The sequence below is a fragment of the Aotus nancymaae genome, unplaced genomic scaffold (genome assembly GCF_030222135.1).
Source record: "Aotus nancymaae isolate 86718 unplaced genomic scaffold, 86718_ANA_hifiasm-v0.15.2.pri h1tg000032l_0, whole genome shotgun sequence".
NCBI classification, from domain to species: domain Eukaryota; kingdom Metazoa; phylum Chordata; class Mammalia; order Primates; family Aotidae; genus Aotus; species Aotus nancymaae.
Genome location: NW_026988445.1, coordinates 4,743,736 through 4,762,721, shown reverse-complemented (window position 1 = coordinate 4,762,721; position 18,986 = coordinate 4,743,736). Strand labels below are relative to the sequence as shown.

Below are 18,986 nucleotides of genomic sequence, written 5' to 3'. Positions count from 1 at the left end.
ATGATTTATGTTTAATATTTTTATTTTTTAATTAATTTTCTTGAAGTATAATTGGCATCGTGTGCAAATCTTGAGTGTATAATTTGAAGAATTTTTTCAAACGTGTCCATCTGTATAAACGCAACCCATATTAAGATACAGAACACTATTCCCAGCACTCCTGCAGGCTTCCTTGAACCCATTCCCATTTGACCCACTGCCCTAAAGAGAATATTATTCTGACTTCTATCACCAAAGATTAGCTTTGTCTATGTTTGAACTTCATATAAATGGAATCAAACAGCATGTTCTTGTTGTGTCTGGCTTCTTTCACTCACACCATGTCTGTGAGATTTATCCATGTTGTTGCTTGTAACAGTGGTTCATTTTTCTTTCATTGTGTTGTATTATTTAATTGTATGAATATACCACAATGTATTCATGCAGTCTATAGATGATTGATTGACATCTGGGTTATTTCCAACTCTTTCTTCATAGAATCAGTTTAGGTTGGAAATTGTTTTAGGAATTTGTTGTCCAATAATTCAAGTTAATTGTCATAAAGTTAGCTATAATATTTTCTTATATGTGTAATCACATTACATCTATAGTTTATGCCTCTATTTCTATATCTAATATTACTTATACATCCACTGTTTTTTTACATTGATTGACTATGCCAGAGTTAGTCAATTTTAATAGTAAATCCATGGGTGCCAAAATACTCAGAACAAGAAGAATACTCCTTGGTTTTCTCTATTAACAGAGCTAAGCCTCAAGCACTTGAAAAACTAAACTGATTATAAGCTTATTATAGTAAGCTTTTTACAGACTAATGAGCCAAACTTGCTTATAGTTGTGTAACTAAAATATCGTTTCCTTGACTTTTTCAAAACAAGGAAATCCTGATGCAATGTGACTGGTGTTTTTACAGCTAGAAAAAGAAGTTGCTAGTAACTCTGTGGTAGCTTGCAAAATGTTCACAAATTCTTTCCATTCCTGCCTGCTGTGTTCCCTTTTGCAGTTTGACTTTGCCATTCAGTGTTTGGTAAGTGGAGTTGATTTCAAAACCCTCGAAGCTGTGCTAAGTCACATGACTTGCTTCGACCAATGGAACATTAACAAATGTGATATAAGCAGAGGCTTGAAAATACTTTCACATTAGGGCCTCCCATCTTATGTTGCTGGGAATTTTTCTGCTGCTATCTGAAGGAGCCCAGAGTAGACACCAGTGCCTGTCAAACCAACTCCTAGATGAGTGAGGATGAGTCAGACCATCCAGCCCCAGCCAAGCTTATCCAGACCAGAGCTAACTGGTGAATCCACAGAAATATAAAAAAAGGAAATAGGCCATGGTTACATATGTTTAACTAGATGTTCCCCCTATATACATCTACTTTCCTTTTAAAAAATCTCTACTTATTTCCCAGGCACTTATAGGGGTGATGGAACTCTTGGTGTCTAATTAATTTATCAGATTCATCCTCAGGATTGATAGTACTGAATTGCAAAAGTTGAGGAATATGTCAATTCGTTGTTTGCCTTTGCAAATAATTGGCAGAGTTTCTCAATGTGGAGCAGAGTTGCTAATCTTAGATTACTCATTTGAGTCATGATTTCCTACTATACAGAGCAGGAGTTGTTATGGGGTAGAATTCTTAACCCAGGAATGACAATCAAAGATAAATTGAAGCACTACAGTAAAAAAAAAAAAAAAAAAAAAAAAAAAAAAAAACAGAGTTAGACATGGACACATGGAAAGGAACAACAGACCCTAGGGCCTGCTTGAGGGTGAAGGGTGGGAGGAGAGGCAGGATCGAAAAACTACCCATTGGGTACTGTGCTTAATACCTGGATGATGAAATAATCCATACATCAAACCCCTGTGACACACAATTTACCTATTTGAAAACACCTGCAAATGTACTCCTGAACCTAAAATAAAAGTTTAGAAAAAATTAGAATTGTCTCTTGGATTCACAAGATATAGAGAGAAGCCAGCCATGGAATACCCTGTTTGAAAATAGGTTGACTTCATGTTTTGTAGCAGGTCTGAATAATCCATTTGTCTAATTCACTGTGCTCTATATACCTATTTTCAAAGATAATTTCCCAAGTTCTGAGAAGTCCTTATGTATTAGCTGACTTTACCCTAAAATTTGGGTTTAAAAAAAGTTTTTTTTAGAGACAGGGTCTCGCTCTGTCATCCAGGTTGGAGTGCAGTGGTGTGATAATAGTTTACCTCGAACTCCTGGGTTCATCAATCTTCCCAGTAACACCAGGCCTGGCTTAATTTTTTTTTTTTGTAAAGATGGGATTTCACTATGTTGCATAGCATGGTCTTGAACTACTGGCTTCTAGTAATCCTCCCACCTTGGCCTCCCAAATTCCTAGGAGGTACAAGTATGGGCCACTGTGCTCTGCCCTAAAATTTTTTAATAAAAATTTTTCTTGTAAGTATGTAATAGTATATTTTGACAAGAGGTGAGAAAGGTTTCTTCTGGAAGTAACCAATGCTAATTGATAAAATTGATATATAAATGGGGTTTGGTTTCCAGCTCTCTTATGGGAGAGAAATTAAAGGGAATCTGCAAAGGAACAATGTTGGTTTGTCTCTTGTTGCTTTACTAAAAAGAAACACCATAAAACATTTCTCTCATTTCTCAACACTACTATAAATAAGATAACTTATAGAGAACAAAAGTCACAATTGACCAGTTATTTCCCAAACAACTTTTTCATTTTTACAACACAAAGGGAAAGCTAGAAGTATTAGCTGGTTTACAGTATTTCTCATCTAGCATGAGATGTCCCAGATGGCAGAGAAGAGAGTGTTTTGGATGTAATTGAAACTCTATAGAATTGAGTGTCTGCAAATGTGCGCACACACACACACACACACACACACACACATCTTCCTATCCAATTAAGCAGCCAAATACTCAGCAATCCCATTGCTTCTTTAGTTTAATTAAAGTCACTGATTTTCCAAAGCCAACATTTAGAGTTCACATCAGATGTGATCTAAAGAAACATGTATTTAGGAGAAGGTATCCTGGGTGAAAGATACAGCATCAACTGAATGGTCAACAGAACTTCTGTCAATGGGCCAAGCTTTGGGAACGTATCCAAATTTAGAATTCCATTTTGTATCCTCTTCTCCCCTAAAAAGAAAGAGCACTAGAAATTATTCCTTATGTGGCTGTTTAATAGTGGTAGATCATTTTGATTAAGGAATTAAATGGATTGAGGTGCCTGAGAGCAGGAAAGAGGAGGGGCAAGAGGGGGATTATAGGATAAGGTGTACTGCTACTTTAAAATTATGTATGCATGGCCCCATCCAGGTCCCTCCTACTGTTTGAGGTACCAGCGGAAAGCTTGGGGAGCTCAGTTCCCGGAGGGTCACCAAGCAGACTACGCTCTGAGTTTCAGGTAACCAAGTGTTTGTTGTGCAGAATACTTTACCTGGGCACCCAAGTCTTCCTTCCAGCTTTCCTGCTGCTACAGCCTATTTGCTAAGAGTAACCAGGGGTTACAGCAGTGTTGCCAGGCAACGAGGGACAGCCGCCCTGTTGAGCCATTTGTCACACTGAGGGGACTGGTTGAAATGCAATAAAGAAATGGTAACCCAGCTTGTTTATCAAACAATTACTTGCACAGTAATGGGGATCCATAAGTAACCTACAAATTTGTAGTCATGTGAGGAAATACACAAACATTTTGCTAAATATTAAAGCATAGGACAGACAGATGGTGTTGGGTTTCTAATCAGCTTTACTGTGAGCTTAAAGTTGCTGCACATGCTGGGATAAGGGGAAAGGCCCAAAGTGCTTTGCCAGCTTTATTTTGGGCATCTGCAAGTTAACTCTGGGTTACAATGTACAGTGCATGTGTAAAGAAAATCTACAAAATTCTTTACCTTGTTAAGTAGAGTTAGTAATACTATTGCTAATTCCCTGGGTGAAATAGCAATGTAAAATTACTGTATGTGTAATATATTAACAATTACATACATATATGTTATATATGTGTAACTGGTTATAAATATAACTGGTTGTCCTGTGGACTTCTAAAGTGCTTGATTTGCCCAATACTATCGAGATTTACCAAAAGAAGAATATTTTACTCTGAGCACTGCACTTTAAAACGTTCATTAGTGAACACTTTTGAGAAGTTCTTTAGTGTTGCTTCTAGGAGCTCAAAGTCCTCATGCCTGGGATGAACTTCAGTTTTAAAGATGCAGCAGCTTTCCCTTGATGCTCTATGTTTTTGATCCTCAGATACCAGCTGCTACTCATGTCTTCACCATTGCTTAGAACATCGTTGGTATCCACTTACTGTGAGAACGCATCTGCAGTTTCCAGAAAATGGAGTTTCGCAACATTACTTGAAGTACCCTGCTTTAAAGTATTGCTGGCAAGTGGCATGGGCCTGATTATTTATTTAGAAACGCTTTATCAAGAGGAGAATGCTTGTTTGTAAACATGAATTGCCCGGTTCTTTCATTGGGCTCTGGCTTCTTGCTTCATGTCATTGAAATGTTGATCTTTGCCTGTTTTGCTTTGATATCCTTGGTGGACTCACGAGGTCTTTTCCCAAGGCTGGAGAATGTGGGAGCTTTCAAGAATGTTTCAATTGTGCCAACGCAAGCAGTATGTGGACTCCCCGACCGAAGCACTTTTTGTCATAGCTCTGCTGCTGCTGAAAGCATTCAGTTCTGTACCCAGCGGTTTTGCATTCAGGATTGCCCATACAGATCTTCACACCCTACCTACACTGCCCTTTTCTCAGCAGGCCTCAGTAGCTGCATCACACCAGACAAGAATGATCTGTGTCCCAACTCCCATAGCAATTCTACAAGTTTTATTTTTGGAAATCACAAGAACTGCTTTTCTTCTCCTCCTTCTCCAAGGCTGATGGCATCATTCACCTTAGCTGTGTGGTTGAAACCTGAGCAACCAGGTGTAATGTAAGTAGTAGTGTGGGTATAAGCTTTCCTAGGTCCCGAAAACCAGTAGTAGAGATCATTGCAGCCTGAATTCCAAAGCAGAAATGAAGGCTAACAATATAGAATTCATGCTATTGAAGACTGACCCTTCCAATTGTTTCCCAAATTTAATTTTTTTCCTCTTCTATGGATGAAGTGGACCATGAAAAAAGAATGTGTTAAAATAGTTCATTGCAGGCAGATGTGTTTATGCTGGAATCATGTATTTTCCATAGATTAGCTCGACATTTGGTCTTACCCTTCAAAACCCAAACCAGACTCACAGTGAGTTTTAAGACGTGGAAACTCGTACAACAAATAATTAATATTTTCAAAGTCTTGATCTGGGCTTATATAAATAACATTTCCTTACTAGGGTATAAAATTTTCATTAGGCAGATAGTTCTCTCAGGCCTTGGTACTATTTTCTTCATCCTAATTTCCCCAAGAAGAGATGTTTGACTCATGGAAGATGTTCAGTAATATAAGTTGAATATATAAATAACCCTCCATCTCTAAAATAATATAGCTTTTAGTCCTTTATCTTGTACTATTTTCATTTTCCAATTAGTTAGAAAATATGTAGGTAAGTATGAGAGATTATCAAAAGCTTTCATGCTGTTCATCCCAGAGAAGTGCCTTCAATGAGTCTGGGTCCTAGTAATGACATTTTTTTTTTGTTATTTAATCACCAGTTCTTCATTCTGTAATATTTTCTTGAGCTGATATCTAATGAGTTTCTCCTAAATATTTATCACCAACTTGGAGATTTTATTAAATGGGACACTTTTGAGGAACTTTTGCTTATCTTTTGTCTTCCTAGAGGGCTTTTGGCCCCTTCTCTTGTGACATTTTCTTTGTGTGACAGTGTTGGCTGGGTATCTAAAAACATGTGAAACAAACCAGAAAAGAATTACAATCTCATACGCAAATATGACTTAAAGGTCTTTGGTGTTTGGTTTCAATTTGCCAAGTGAAAGTTGGCATGTCTTCATTTTGCTTTTAGATTAATCACAAACCATTCCCATTTCTACATCTCTCCTCAAAGAAAACCTTTTTTTTCTTACTGTCTGAAATTCTAGTAAATTCAGACTACTCTGTTTATATAACTAGTATCCAAAGAGTCTTAAATCGTTGTCTTTTGACAAATAGGGCTAAGATAAAATATCCTTCTGATCTTGTAGGGAAATATCTGTAGCGAATTCATCCGCTATTGACATCATTTTGTATAAATAGGACAGAAATATTTATAGGGTTGGAAGAACATGGTTTATGGTTTTGAGAGTTCCTTGTATCAAGGTCGTTTCCATTTTCAAAATTCAAATACCTCTGGGAATTGGGGGAATTTCGGGGTGTTTGCACAGATAAGTAAAACAAACAAAACATGGATTATCCAATTATTGTTTATTCAGGAGCAGAATAAATCCAGTTCCTAAATATTTTGCTACCTGCCTTCCTCTCACATTTATTATCTACCAAAGCTAGTATGTTTACAAGCAAACAAAATAGCAAGGAAGATAATCAATAACATATTAAGAAACGCATTTTCAGTAAGCTTGGGGAAATAAGTCTGCATTTAGTAAATACATTCTTGAGAAATGGTCGAACTCTCACTCGTAGATTTAAACTGAAGAAAAATGAATAGGGGCAAACTGTTTTCAGGTTAAGACCTGATGGGAAGGGATAAAGAAAAACTCTCTTCAGTAAATTAGAAATATTCAACTACTGAAGAGTTAATAATACAATTTGCATTAGAATTTAAATAAAACTTTTATTTCTACTTATATAAAACCTTTATGTCATCTAAATCTATTTACCTAAATTGAAAATATACTTGAACTCATAACTTTATACCAAATATACATATAAAATATCGTAAAATTATGACAGTAAAAGAGAGACTACTAGTATTCTGCAATCTTATTCTTACCTCCTGACTCAGGAAGAAGTAGATGCAAGTGAGAAGAAATGACTTGTGAAAAAGTGCCCTTTAAGAAAAATTTTAAACCATCTTTAGCAGTAATTCTTGATTGGCCCAATTTTATATCTTTCCCTCTCTGATGCTTCTTGCCAAATTTGATCACAAACTCATCATTTTTTGAGAGACGACTGTATACTAGGTGTGTGTGTATCCTCAGAATACTCATGATCTAAGTGATCTAATGGAGGGTACAGATGGATGAGTGCTATTACCTAGGCAGCACAGTATGTTAAGTGAGCATAAAGTGAGACCCCCCTCAACCAACCTTGAACAGGAAGAAGGGGGCTCCAGGACCAAGCATAATCATTCAGATGCCAAAGCGAAGTAGGAGGTAACCAGGTGAAGAAGGGAACCCAAGGTCTGAAAGGTGTGTCACTGTAATAAGGATAGAAGTAACTTAAAATCATTTGATAACTGCCCTGACACAAGACCTCGAAGTTTTCTGAAAACTATTCTACTTTATCAAAGTATTATTTCACCGTGTTTTGGAAGGCTGAATGACCTTTCACCTCAGATATTTCACATGATCTCAGTGCCTCAGTTGGACTGTATGGTCACAGAGAGGTAGCCAGTCATCTTACAGACACCGGCTTTGACTTTGGCCCAGTTGATGATGGCACCCCATGGGAATGAAATAGAGTGATTCTGACTTCAGGGCTACCAATTTAGAGCCTTCCATGGACACTAAATTCACTTTACATTAAAAAAAGAAAGATTTGCACTGATGACTCAATACTCAAGCAGCCTGTAGTGTGTTGCACCACTCTAAAAGAAACAGCAGGAGAACTAATGAGCCAATAGCCTAAATGTTAGTTTTGCAGAATGATTCAGCCACTCTAGTTTCCATCGTGAATCTCTAATGAAGGGTGTTGAGGTTCTGGGGAATATATTGTAAATAAGAATTCTATTTTTTATTGAAATAAAGGGGCTTCTTCATTGGAATAAAGCTTGCATTGAACATAATGACATTTAGGCCCGTACTCATAGTGCACCATTTTGAGGGAAGTTTGGGGTCATTTTAACACCACTGTAACTGCACAATAACTTAGCATGTCTTTTTGGTTGGATGCTGACCTTTTCTCTCTTTTCTGGTTGCTTCCTAAGGTGTGTTATAGAAAAGACAGTAGATGGGCAGATTGTGTTGAAACTTACAATATCTGAGAAAGAGACCGTGTTTTATTATCGCACAGTAAATGGTTTGCAGCCTCCAATAAAAGTAATGACACTGGGGAGAATTCTTGTGAAGAAATGGATTCATCTTAGTGTGCAGGTGAGTAAAATAAAAAATATTTAACATTTGGTTAAACACAAGGATTTGTCTTACTTTCTCTCTTTTAACTGGCATCTACTCTCAAAATCTGTAGCAGTATCTTTTAGATTTCAGGTGTATTTAAATGACAACTAAAGAAGAAAAACATTTAAATGACCTAGTGATGTAGCTCTTGATATACTAGCATTTCCTCCCCAAAATTGCTGTAAAATCTTTCACAGAAACTTAAAGACAATGCTATCCGTAATTATAATATCCTCAGAAAATTTTTGTTGTATTGCGTTAGTATGTTCTTTTTTGTTTAAAAATGTCTAAGGGCTCACTTGATGTCTGGTACTAATTTTACTAGTCACGGATGTATGAATACCCCAGCTTGATTTTTACAGCTGTCTTTCTCAGATAGCACCTGATGAAGTGAATAAAATTTGTCTGTTGCATTAGAATGGTGACCTTAGAACTAATGAACTTTACACTTGAAGCACTCAAAAGGTGTTATATTATTATTTTAGTTGTCAACCACAGTTTGTATGAGCCTTAGAAGCTGCTAAAGGCTAAAAGAGCTGTGAGATGTCTGGTATTTACAGTCTCCAGAAGAAAGGCACAGTTCAGCCTTTTGTTTTTTTCAGGGCACTGGAATAGCCCAGTACAGTTAAAGCCACACTTGCCTTTCAAACCAGGTATAATAGTCAGTTTTCACACCGCTATAAAAAAATACCTGGCCCGGCACAGTGGCTCCCACCCATAATCCCAGCACTGTGGGGAGCCGAAGTGGGCAGATCACCTGAGGTCAGGAGTTCGTGACTAGCCTGGCAAATGTGGCAAAACCCCGTCTCTACTAAAAATACAAAAATTAGCCAGACGTGGTAGCACTTGCCTGTATTCCCAGCTATTCGGGAGGCTGAGGCAGGAGAATCACTTGACCCCAGGAGGCAGAGGTTGCAGTGAGCCAAGATCATGCCACTGTATTCCAGCCTGGGCAACAGAGTGAAATTCCATCTCAAAAAAAAAAAAAAAAAATCAGACTGGATAATAAGTGGGAGTTGAACAATGAGAACACATCAAAGGGAGGGGAACATCATATACTGGGGCCTGTCAAGGGGTGGAGGGCTAGGGGAGGGATAGCATTAGGAGAAATACCTAATGTATATGATGGGGGATTGATGCAGCAAACCACCATGGCATGTGTATACCTAAGTAACAAACCTGCATGTTCTCCACATGTACACCGGAACTTAAAGTATAATTAAAAAAAAAAAAAAGTTTAATTGGCTCATGGTTCTGTAGGCTGTACAGGAATCCTGATTCTGGCATCTGTTTGGTATCTGTGGAGTCTTTAGGAAACTTACAATCATGGCTGTAGTCAATGGCTGAGGGAACACTTCATATGGCCAGAATAAGAGGAAGAGAGAGCAGGGAGGTACTACACACTTACAAACAACCCGATCTCATGAGAACTCTATCTGGAGAATAGCACTAGGTGGGTGGTGCTAAACCACTGATAAGAAAATGCCTCATGTTCCAGTCACCTCTCATCAGGCCCCACCACCAACGCTGGGGATTACAATTTGACATGAGATGTGAGTGGGGACAGAGAGCCAAATCATGTCACCCCAGGTGCTGGGTACCACAGTTTCCAGTGTGGGCTATCATGTAAGCAGCCAGCCAGTGGCTCATGTGAACCTCATTTAAACTAAGGACATTTACACCCTCATTCGTTTTGTAAAAATTGTCTTTGATATCTTGTTTTTCATCCTGAAGCAGGTAATACGAGTGTATTTCCTCAGAGGGTCTTGAGAATTGTTATTTGGCTTTCAAATACTAAGATGTGAGTTTAGTGAATGTGTGGTTGGCAGGGGTCAGTGTTTTCGTATGCAACTAGGTTGAAAGGATATACGTCAGGTCTTGTCCATAGGACACGATGGCTTCAGTCTCTCAGTGCTTAGGCTCCACGTGTTCAGTAGTTAACAGATAGGAGACCGATTTGTCCTAGTCTTGAAGTTTCCATTGTCTTGAGGTCTCCATTCTGCCCACGGACCAGTCCTACAGAATTGGGTTTTAATATTAAAAACGTAGAAATAGAAACTGCTAAAGAAAGACAATGCCAAAGATGCAGAAGAAAGAAAGACGATGGCATCTTTGCAGAAGATGCCAAATAGATATATTTGTTGGATATTTTCATATCAACAATGATAAAAAAAAAAATCTCTTTACTTGCTTTTATTTTGTCTTATCTGTGAAACTGTGCCACGTTTTGGCAGGCAGTAGTACATTAAAAGCTTTACAAAGAAAGTTTAAAATCTAAATGCAGACAGGTACCATGACTGAATTACTCTCTTGGGAATAAAATGCTCTTAGAGTGCCTATTGAAATCAGCATTATCATTTCAATACATGTCAAATATGAGTCATTTCCTAGTTTAGGCAAAATTTCTTCATAAATCTTTAAATCTTTCCCTTCTTTCAAGAAAAGGTTAAAGTACTTATGATTTAATGAGACTGCTTTATTTCATAACTGTTGGACTATCAAGAGAAAACTTGTCCTTTCTGATTTGTACACTATTTATTTTTTTGTGTAAGTTTTAAATTATTCTGCATTTTATATTAAAACTACAGAACTAGATAGTCATAAAATGTTAGAAAACCATTCAGATCTGTCATTTAACCATCTAGCACCTATTAAATATTTCAGGGGTACCTAGCATTATGGGAATCTGGATTCATTCAAATGAAAATTACAAAGCAATTATTTACTCTAAAATAGAGATCCACATAAGGTTCCTTTATATTGGATACCAGTCTGAATTTGTTTAAGGTATCATAAAATTTATAAAAATCCATACTATACATTTTTTTTTTGAGACAGTTTTGCTCTTGTTGCCCAGGCTGGAGTGCAATGGCATGATCTTGGCTCCCTTCAGCCTCTACTTCTCGAGTTCAGGCAAGTCTCCTGCCTCAGCCTCCTGAGTAGCTGGGATTACAGGCGCCCACCACCACACCAGCTAATTTTTTATATTTTTGGTAGAGAAGGGGTTTCACCATGTTGGCCAAACTGGTCTTGAACTCCTGACCTCAGGTGATCCACCTGCTTCAGCCTCTGAAAGTGCTGGGATTATAGGCGTGAGCCACAGGGCCCAGCCTAGATTTTTAATAAGGAATTGCTAATTGCTCAAAAATTGTTATAAGAAGTAATAGAGGCTGGGCACAGTGATTCATGCCTGTAATCCTAGCATTTTGTGAGGTCGAAGTGGGTGGATACCTTGAGCCAGGATTTTGAGACCAGCCTGGGCAACATGGCAAAACCTCGTCTCTACAAAAAACACTCTAAAAAAATTAACCAAATGTGGTGATGCATCCCTGTAGACCCAGCTACTCAGGCGGCTGAGGCTAAAATGGAAAGATCGCCTAAGCCCAGGAAGTCAAGGCTTCAGTGACCTATGATCACGCCACTGCATTCTAGCCTGGGCAACAGAACAAGATCCTGTCTCAAAAAAAAAAAAAAAAAAAAAGTAACAGGAAGGACAGGAGGTTAGGAGTTGGGAAATCTGATTTAGGTTATGCTACTCTGTAATCTTAAGAATAAAACTGTTAGGAATCCATATAATAGTTGATTAATAAGGAATGTACTAATTGCTTAAAAGTTGTTATAAGAAGTAATGGAGGCTGGGGACAGTGGCTCATGCCGTACTCTACCAGCCTCAACTTCTCAAATGGAGTCATTTGACTCAGTTTCCCCATTTACATAATATTGAACTAGATGAACAAAATAAGGGCCTCTTGAATTCTGCATAAAAAAGTAAGTAGAGGCTGGGCGCGGTAGCTCAAGCCTGTAATCCCAGCACTTTGGGAGGCCGAGGCGGGTGGATCACGAGGTCAAGAGATCGAGACCATCCTGGTCAACATGGTGAAACCCCGTCTCTACTAAAAATACAAAAAATTAGCTGGGCATGGTGGCACGTGCCTGTAATCCCAGCTACTCAGGAGGCTGAGGCAGGAGAATTGCCTGAACCCAGGAGGCGGAGGTTGCGGTGAGCCGAGATCGTGCCATTGCACTCCAGCCTGGGTAACGAGCGAAACTCCGTCTCAAAAAAAAAAAACAGTAAGTAGAGTGTGGAGTGTAGCACAAGTCATTAAAGTATGGCAAGCTCTGGACTGGTGTGGGTTATTTAGATATCGAGTGACAGAGGCATCCCCATTAGCCAATGATCAGACTTGTGCTTTTTTTCTCTTCTCTAATGCTTCCTGGTGTTTACATAAAAACTTTGTTTTTTTGCTAGATTTTATGGTCAAAATAGAGAGAAATGTAGCTTGTTACTATTTCATTATATAACTGCAAGAACATTTGCAGAAAAAAATAGTATAAAATGTAACTTACTGTTGCATGATTATATAATGCACCTAAACTCCATTTAATTTGGGGGTTAGGGACTTTTATCATGCTAACCATAGGATAGAACAAATGATTAATAATCTCATTTAGTCAAATTTCAAACTACAAACCTGTACTTTATATATATGCATATTTTCACCTATCTTCCAAAAGGCCACAGATTGATGAATTTATATAGTGTGTGTGTTTCCGTGCATGTGTAAAAATAAAACATACAACTTATTCATGGAATGGCTCAGAAACCAGAATTTTACTTAGTTGCTTATAGTGATTTTTTTACTGGTTTACTTATACCTGGTGGCATAAAATTAATTAGCAGATTTCAACACTTTATCCCAGACAGTTCACTTAGTATCAACTTCCCATCAGTAAAATCAGAATTCTAATTTACCAAAATCAAAAAAAATAAAAAAAGATTCTAAATAATTAAATCTCTGGGGGAAAGGATGCCAGGAAATCCAGACATACTAATGTTGGAAATTGAATTTCCTAAACAAACAAACAAATGCTCAATATTGTTATGGTAATGAATCTCACAGCTTTTATTCCAAACTAGCATTTTAAAGCTTCAACATGTTGGAAAATGATTAGTGTTTATATTAATATTCATTTAGGGACTTGAATCTGACAGGATTACCAATTGAAATTTTACTTAGGGGTTTAATATATTGGCTATTTCAAATTATATCAAGCTAAAATTCATTATGTCTTTTATACTAAAACTGGAAAAATCGATTCATACTTTTTTATTATCAAATAGGGAACACTGTTAATATTAGCAGCTTTTCTAAAGCTTCGTTTTCATATTGAACCAGCACATGCTGTAGTTATATACGTAGGATTTCATATGGTTATTTTTATAAAAGTTTTGAAATATGTAAAAAAAATTTATTTAGCACTTTGTTATGAATTGGTAGGTGAAACAATTTGAAAATAAGTGTATGTGTTTGGTGGCATTTCATTTAAAAGTAAAACTTTAGGGTTTTCTGTGAAAATATATTTTGCCTTAAGCAGTTCCACACATTTTATAGCACAAATAGCATCATAGAATAGTCAGTATAGTTATCCTTATAGTAATTATTCAGAATTGCAGTAAAACAATTACTGCAATTTGAGGCTGATGAAATACTACAACTGTGGAACCAAGAAATGATTTAGCACTGGGCTTGTTCACATTTTCTATGCTATTTTGAGGGCTCCTTGATACATTGACAATTCAAGAGCCATTGATGACTGTAGCTACCGTAGTGAAAAAGAGCAGTTCTAATATGATACAATGAAGAAGAAAATACATGGGTAAATAAAGTTTTAGGGATCAATAGATAAAGGATAGGCGTTTCATAATCATAGTTCATGAAGTGTGCTCTTTTGATTTATGTATTCAATCTGAGAAAGAAAAACTATTGATAGTTCTGGAGGTAAAGAAAATGCAATTTAACCAACATTTGTTAGAATAGATAAACCAAGTCTCTCAATTAATCTCTGAACTGTATGCCCATGTGCACACTTTATAAAGGTGTTTCCACATTCCTATTGATTGAGGCAACATAAAACATCCATGTCGCCATATGGAAGCCTCCTCATTCAGTTCAGTAAGCTCTATGGCATAGAATTCTCATAGGAATACCATCCCACTCCCACTCCAAGAAATCTCAATCCATATTATTCCTTTAATATTTCATTGCATTTAGCTCTGACTCTGTTTATGTGTATGTGTGTAAGTATGCATGCATGTGTGTACTAAATGTTTCCCTGTGCAAAACCTTCTCTTTATATCCAGCCAGCTGGGTTAACAGCTCAAGTTAATTGAATAGTTTTGGGTTATTCAAAATAAAGTTAAGATCAATAGAATATAATGAAGTTTTTCAGAACAAGCAGTTACAAATTATCATAGCTGCTATTAATCACTGATTTATGTACACTATATTAAACATGTTACATACTTGCAGTTATACAATGAAATAGTAACATACTTGTAACATGTTTAATATAGTGTTAATGATAGTTTTATGATATTATTTCCATTATAGAGATTTTTAAAAATTAGCCTTAGGGAATTTAAACTACCTGCCTAAATTTATAGTCTCAAGTTTATCTGACCTTAAACTAAAAATAACTTGCCATGAACCTACGTCAGTGAGCAGATCTAAATAATAGTTTTTAAATTCTCTGAACCAAAAAAAAAGCACAGAAACCCAAAAGAACTGTAAACAAATATTTATAATGTAAATGTAATTTTTGTATGTATGTTTATACATGTTTTGTACTTATTTATAATATAAACATTTGTAATGCTTCAGATATTTACATGATTTATACAAATAATTAAAGTTATTATATTTTGTAACTATATCCCTCATTGATACAGGCAGTTCAAATATACAACAGAATGTAATTTTGTGTAAAGTTCTGCTCAATATTTTCATGTTTTATGGCAGTTGGGATAGATTACAATGACTTAAAGAAAGAATATTTTCCTTAAGCCAGCCTGATCACCTGACCCATCCCATATAGAATCAATCCTTATTATGATAAAATATAAAGAAGGAAGCACTTCCTACTTGATTATGGAAGAGGTAAAACCATCCAAGTAAAAAGTATTCTCTGTGCATTTTTTACATGTGATTTTAAAATGCAGTGTTTAAGCAGAACGCAAGAATTTAATTCTTGACCTTTTAGTAAAAAATTGTGCAACCCTGACGAAACTATGTAACACCTCAGAATGTTAGCATACTCACTACAAATTGGAAACAAACAAACTCGACCTATTTAACTTACACTGTAAATTGAACATGTAAAGAAAACAATGTCTGCTAAAACACTTTATAGCCAATAACTTCCTGCTATGATGGAGCTTATCTATTTCAATGGATAAGCAATCACATAATTACACCAATAAAAGCAAAATTATAATTGTGATCAGTGCTATAGGACCATACGAAGAATGATTTGGTCAAACCACTGAAGTCAAGAAAGGCTTCCTTGAATAAATGATATTAAATATGTGTATTAGTTTTCTAGGCCTGTACTAAAAAATTATCACAAACCGGTGGCTTAAAGCAATGGTAATTCATTGTCTAAAAGTTCTGGAGGCTGGAAGGCTGAAATCAAGGTGTTAGAAGGGCCATGCTCTTTCTGAAACCTCTAGAATCCTTCCTTGCCTCTCCCAGTATCTGGTGTTTGCCAGCAATCCTTGACGTTCCTTAGCTTGTAGCTACATCACTCCAGCCTCTGCCTCCATTATCATATGGTCCTCCTCTGATCATGTGCATCTTCTCTTCTTATAAGTACATCAGTTGTACTGGATTAAGGCTTTTCCTCATTCAGTAAGACTCAACTCAATTACATCCAAAAAGACACTACCCAAATAAGGTCAGAGTCACAGGCACATAGGGTTAGGGCTTCAGTATAACTTTTGGTGGGATACAATTCAACTGATAGTAAGATTTATTCAAAAGAATGCATGGGATCCAACTCAGCAAAGGGAGTTAAGAAGAACATTCCGTAAATGCATAGCAAATACCGTAAATGCCCTGTGTAAAAAGGAATATGCACATAAACTAAAAGATCAATGTGGTTAGAGTGTAGCTGGCAAAGTGGGACATGGTATGCAACGAGAACAGAACATTTGGAAGAGACTGTGTTAAAGAGCATCATTGGCTATGTTAAGATTTTTTAAATGAGACTCTACTGAAATGTTTTATGTGATGGTCAGGGGGTGAGGGTAAGGAAGGAAAATGTGTGACGTTCCCAGATTACCTTTTCCTAAATACCACTTTGGCTGCAGGGAGGGAGAATGGTCTGCCTGAAGACAAGAGTGAAGGGTTATGGCATTCTCATGGCCCTAGTGATATATAAGTGATACTTGCTTGGATTACGAAGACTCTAGTGAATATGCAAATCAGTGGTCAGCTTTGAGAGCAGTTTAAGAATTAAAGGACTTGTTGATGAAGGAATGTGTAATTTGAGGGAAAGGGAGTTGATGAATCCCAGCTCTCTGGCTTATATAATTGCTGGTGCAGTGATTTCTTTTTCCCAGATAGGAATACTAGAAGACGATCAGATTTTGTATATGCACCACATATGAGTTAGATTCCAGTTTAGGGTAATAATTCTCAACTATAGAAATTATTAGCATTATTGAGAAACTTTAAAAAATATTCTGATTCCCATTCTTCTGTATGTCTTCATTGGTCTAGGTGGGGCTCAGGCATTCTTTCTTTCTGCCCTGATGGATTTAAAAAGGGTATAACAAAAGAAAATAACAGTTCACCATTGACGAGCATTTAGGTTGGTTCCATATCTTTGCTATTGTAAATAGTGCTGCAGTGAACATACATGTGCTTGTGTCTTTATGATAGAATGACTCATTCCTTTGGGTATATACCCAGGAATGGGATTGCCGGGTATAATTGTAGTTCTATGTTTCGGTAACTGAGGAATTGACACACTGTTTTCCAAGTAATTTGTACTCCCAATATCAGTGTATTAAGCATTCCTTTTTCTCTGCAACCTCAACAGCACCTTTTGTTTCTTGACTTTTTAATAACAGCCATTCTGATTGAAGTGAGATGGTATCTCTCATTGTGGTTTTGATTTACATTTCTCCAATGATTAGTGGTGTTGAGTTTTTTTTCATATGCTTGTTTGCCACATGTGTGTGTTCTTTTGAGAAGGGTCTGTTTATGTCCTTTGCCCACTTTTTAATAGGGTTGTTTTTTTTTTCTTGTAGATCTGTTGAAGTTTGTTATAGATGCTAGCTATCAGACCTTTGTCAGATGCATAGTTTGCAAAAATTTTCTCTCGTTCTCTAGGTTGTTCATTCTGTTGATCGTTTTGTTGTGCAGAAGCTCTTTAGTTTAATTTGATCCCATTTGTCAACTTTTGTTTTTGTTGCAAATGCTTTTGGCATCTTCATTATGGTATCTTTGCCTGTTCCTATTTCCTATGTCCAGAATGGTATTGCCTAGATTGTCTTGCAGGCTTTTATTTTCAGGTTTTACGTTTAAGGCTTTAATTCATTTTGAGTTGAGTTTTAGATATGGTATAAGGAAGGAGTCCAGTTTTAATCTCTGCATATGGGTAACCAGTTATCTCAACATTTATTGAATAGGGAGTCCTTTCCCCATTGCTTGTTTTTGTCAGCTTTCTCAAAGATCGGATGGTTGTAGGTGTGGTGGTCTTATTTCTGGGCTCTCTGTTCTTTTTCATCGGTCTATGTGTCTGTACCAGATTCATGCTGTTTTGGTTACTGTAGCTCTGTAGTATAGTTTGCAGTCAGGTAGTGCAATGCCGCCAGCTTTGTTCTTTTTGTGTAGGATTGTCCTTCTATTCGGGCTCATTTTTGGTTTTATATGAATTTTAAAATACTTATTTTTTCTAGTTCTGCAAAGAATGCAATTGTTGCGTTGATAGAAATGGCACTGAATCTATAAATTGCTTTAGGCAGTACGGCCATTTTAATAGTACTGGTTCTTCCTATTCATGAGCATGGAATGTCACACAAACCAATGACATTTGTTTGTGTTATCCGATTTCTTTTGGCAGTGCTTTGCAGTTCTCGTTGTAGAGATGTTTCCCCTCCCTGGTTGACTGTATTCCTAGGTATTTTATTCTTTTCGTGGCTAGTGCTTCACCTGCTTCTAAGCAAATCTGTTTAGTCGCTGTTATTAAACTCTGTAGCCGTTAGTATACAGTAGCACTCCGTTATCCTTGCTTTTGCTTTCTGTTGTTTGTTACCCACAGTCAACCACAGTCTGAAAATAGCAAATGGAAAATTTCAGGAATGAACAATTTATAAGTTTTAAATTTGGTGCTGTTTTGCAAAGCTCCCAATTTGACATGATGACATGTCAGGTGGTCACACTACCTCCTGCTCTCGGGGGTGAATCATCTCTTTGTTCAGCAGCATTGCCTTGTTGTCTGTGCTCCTAGCCCTTCACTCACATAGTAGCCATCTTAGTATTCAGATCAGCTGTTGCCATATCACAATTGTCACTTGTGTTCAAGGAAACTGTATTTTACATCTTAATGGCCCCAAAGTGCAATAATAGTAATCCTGGCAATTTGGCTATGCCAAGAAGCCATAAAGTCCCTCTTTTAAGTGAAAAGGTAAACACCCTCAACTTAATAAAGGAAAGACAAAAGATTATATGCTGAAGTTACTAAGAACTACAGTGTAAGAAGTCCATGAAATTCTGAACAATATATTGTTATAATTGTTTGATGGTTATTGTTAATCTATTACTGGGCCCAATTTATGAATTAAACTTTATCTTAGGTATGTATGTATAGGAAAACACATAGCACATACAGGTTTCAGTACTGTCTCTGGTTTCAGGCGTCCATTGGGGGGCTTGCAATATATCCTCAGTGGATAAAGG

At 36.9% G+C, this 18,986-nt stretch overlaps 1 protein-coding gene across 1 annotated transcript in view; it reads left to right on the top strand.

Annotated features, from left to right (window-relative positions):
- The first annotated feature begins 3,368 nt into the window (after positions 1-3,368).
- USH2A (usherin) overlaps positions 3,369-18,986 on the top strand; it is a 775,604-nt gene continuing 759,986 nt past the window's right edge. The window contains exons 1-3 of the mRNA XM_064383503.1: positions 3,369-3,602; positions 4,260-4,948; positions 8,052-8,217. Of these exons, the coding sequence (XP_064239573.1) occupies positions 4,464-4,948; positions 8,052-8,217 (651 nt within the window). The 5' untranslated portion in view covers positions 3,369-3,602; positions 4,260-4,463. The remainder of the gene's footprint in view (positions 3,603-4,259; positions 4,949-8,051; positions 8,218-18,986) is intronic.